General features: G+C 50.0%; 1 protein-coding gene across 1 annotated transcript; it reads right to left on the bottom strand.

The window, feature by feature from the left end:
- Nucleotides 1-2,632: 2,632 nt before the first annotated feature.
- On the bottom strand, nucleotides 2,633-3,454 carry Duxl1 (double homeobox like 1; the record flags this gene model as incomplete). Its single annotated transcript, XM_039099231.2, has 1 exon — nucleotides 2,633-3,454. A coding segment is annotated over one exon (822 nt), but the record flags the coding sequence as incomplete, so codon positions are not given.
- Nucleotides 3,455-3,678: the final 224 nt, after the last annotated feature.

Consider the following 3,678-nt stretch of genomic DNA (forward strand, 5'->3'; position numbering starts at 1 on the left):
TTATATACCTCTCTCTCTGCTCCCGGAGCTCCGCCCACTCGAAAGGAGCCGTGAGCTACAGTCGTCCTCCTTGAATCAAGGTCATGCCAGGAAGCTCTACACCTGCCAAGCCTCCCACCTGAGAACGGGAGACCCGGAACAAGACCTCAAGAAACCTATCAGACTCAGCAAAGTCTCTCCCAAAGTCTCGCAGTCCCTTGCATGCCATTCTGGACACAGAACAAGGAAGCACAATAAATGTCCTAGGAATCAAGAATCCAGCAGACAGATCGTCCAAGGAGGGAGCACCATAGGTCCTTCCTGGCTTTGGGCAGAGTATCCAGGAAATCGTGGAGGTGGTAAGCCGGCTTCAGAAGAGGAAGGCAGAGTGGACTGTGCCTTAGGTGGTATCACTAGCCAAGTTGAATCCGTGCTGATCTCATCCCATCTGGATCCACACAGGTTGGAAAGAGAAGACCCCCCAACTGAGGATCCCAACCACTTGTCCTGAGAACCAAGGATATCACTTCCAGGGGTCATGCATGTCATGGCACTTCTTTCCTTCTTGTAGGGCTAGGTGGTAGTTGGGAGCAACAGAACTCTATTAAACCGAGAGAAGAGAATAGCACATGCAGAAAAAAGTCTTTTACACAGGCAAATAGGCCAAAAACCACAATAGTTCATGTAGAGATTCGGGAATGCGCATTCATGCATTTCCTGTCAGAACAGTTGGGCCAGATTTTCAGGAATTCTCACCATTAACATGTTAAATGCAAACAAAGGTGCAAACACACACACACACACACACACACGCAAACACACACACAGACACATACAAATAACACAAATAGAAATAGCACACACACAACAAAGCACACACACACGCACACACAAACACACACAGGCACACACAAACACACACACATACACACACAGAGATAACACAAATACAAATAACACACACACAAAACAAGCACACACACACAGACACTCACACATGCACATGCAAACACACACAAATAACAGAAATACAAATAACACACACATACACATACACACTCACACACACACACACACACACACACACACACACACACACACACACACGAGCATACACAAAAACCGGGCCAGCAAGTCTGACTTGTGAATGTGGAACAAAAGACCCAAAACCTGTGCTGAAAGACCTGTATAAGCCCTATGCTCCTTGAGGCAATGTGGCTGCATGCACCCAAGGACAACTGCCTACCTCTAGGCAATTGCAGTCTTCAGGTGGGTTTGGAGGGACCTCACATTATGGAATGCAGGGCCGTGCTAGGCTTGGGAAACTCAAGGATAAAAGACGGATACCTGAGAGTGTGGGATACACCTCACTGTGGGAAGAGGAAGGTATTCGGCTTGTCTGATTGAATCAGTGTCAATCCTGGAATGAATTGTTCACGATACTTTGGTTGCACTCCATTTCCAGGATGATGTTCATTTACAGTTTTGTGGCCTTACACACACTCTTCTTTAGGTTGACATTTTCCCTGCTTGTTTGCTTTAGCAAACAGTGCCATGTCTGCATTGAACACTGATCAGCTTTCCTTGTTATTTCACTTTCAGACCTCTCATCCTGCCTCACTGCCTTCCCAAGTCTTACCACCCTTTGAATTGGAAAGCTCATGCCTAAACCAAACAGCCAATTCAACCACCCATACAAACACACAAGCAAACAAGCAAGCAAGCAAACAAACAAACAATGCAAACCTTTATTGAATGCAATGGGAAGTAGAACAAAGCAAGACAAAACAAAACAAAAGTAAACTAAACAAATGTGCTAGGAGTACATATAGAATGGGTGGTTTGTTAGTCAACTCACAGCTAAGCATAAGGCATTGGTAAGAAGTGCAGCAGTTCTTAGTCCCAAGGAAGAAGTCTTCATAACTCCTTCCTGGTTCAGTGTCCTGAGATGTGTAGCCTATACCTGGTGACCCATGAGATTTCCTGGAGTCTGCTGGAGCCAGTTCAATGGTGTGTTCTGTCAGTTGGGCTTTTCATTAGGCCTCCTTGATGTTTTAGGAGTCCCTGGTGATCTTGCTCTGTGCTCCTTCAGCAGAATCCCATGCTCAGAGCCCGTTTCCTCATCCTAGGGTCCTCATGTAGGCACTGCACATGGAAAACCCACGTGCATTTCCTCCTTCTAGTAAGCAAGATGCCTTCCATCGAAAGCACCCACTGTAATAGGGGTTTTGATGCATATACTTTTTGGGCTGTCTACATTCTCAAGTGTTGATTGCGGGTGTCTTCTGGATAGGAGCTTCCAGGCTGGGACTCAGAGAATATCCAGCAGAGCCTCATATTCTTCTTGAGAGAGAGGCAGCTCAGGTGTTGCATCCATTTGCTGAACTGCACCTTCCAGATGGACAGGGCCTGGGGAGAGCGTCTCCACTCGAACTTCCATCAGCAGTTGATCCAGGAAGAGTTCCAGAGGGCCCCTGTTGCATCCCTGAGTGAGAGCCTGTTCTTGGCCTTGTCCTTCAGCCTGTGCCCATTGTGGTAGCTGAGACTCTCTGGAGAAATTGGTTGGGTCGCTATAACTTGAGGATTCCTTGGAAACACAGTCCGTGGCAGCCAGTTGCAAGATGGTTTCCTGGACAACCGCGTGCTCCTTGCCACCAGGATTTCCATCCAGATCCACAGGGAATGGCCTGTCACCCTCCACTTGGTCTTCTTCCAGCAGTTCATCAAGGAGGAGTTCCAGAGTTCCTGGCTCGTATGCTTGAGTGGCTGTCTGTGATTGGCCTCGTCCTTCGGGCAGTGCCACTTGGGGATGCTGGGACTCTTCGTGGAAGTGGGGCTGGTCGCTGGAGCTCGAGTTCTCCATGCCCACACCTCCTGCAGCAGCCATCAATAACAGGTTGTCCGGTGCTGCCTCATCCTTGCCACTGAGACCTCCAGTTGCCACATCCTGCACTTGTGAAGCAGGCACATCTTGATCTGGAGCGCGGGCTTGCCGCGCTCTTCTGTTCTGAAACCATATGTGGATCGTGTCCTCATTCAAACCTGTCCTTTGGCCCAGCTGCTCCCTGGTAGCAAAGCCTGGCAACGGGTTCCTCTCAAAGGCTTGCACTAGGATCCTGCGCTGTTGCAAGTTGAGTCGAGTGCGAGGCCTTTTGCTGTCCGAGGGCATGCTGCTACCTTGTGACCTGGAGCCAAACCCTTCCTCGAGCTCTTGGGAGGCTAGCGGAATGGAGCCTCTGCTGGACCGCTTTGGGCCGTGCCTCACCTCTCCAGTGCGACTTCTTTGGTTCTGAAACCACACTCGGATGCGGGACGCAGGGAGCTGTATTTGCCTGGCCAGTTCCTGCCTGTCCCAGAAGCTCGGGTATTTGTTCTTGCTGAAAGCTGATAGCAGGGCCTTCTTTTGCCAGGCCTGCCAAACTGTCTTCCTGCGCCGGGATTCCCGCAGCACACAGCTGCTATCCACATTGCTTCCAGCTTCCATGCTCCTAAGCATTCGATGCCAGGAGTCCTCAAGCTGGAGAATATAGTCAGGACCGCTCCAGAGCAATCGCAAGCTTCAGCAAATGCCAGCCGTAGGGCTGGGACCCCTGCCCTTAAGTACCTCTCTCTCTGCTCCCGGAGCTCCGCCCACTCGAAAGGAGCCGTGGGCTACAGTCGTCCTCCTTGAATCAAGGTCATGCCAGGAAGCTCTACACC

Source organism: Rattus norvegicus, chromosome 20 (assembly GCF_036323735.1).
Source record: "Rattus norvegicus strain BN/NHsdMcwi chromosome 20, GRCr8, whole genome shotgun sequence".
In the NCBI taxonomy this organism is placed as follows: domain Eukaryota; kingdom Metazoa; phylum Chordata; class Mammalia; order Rodentia; family Muridae; genus Rattus; species Rattus norvegicus.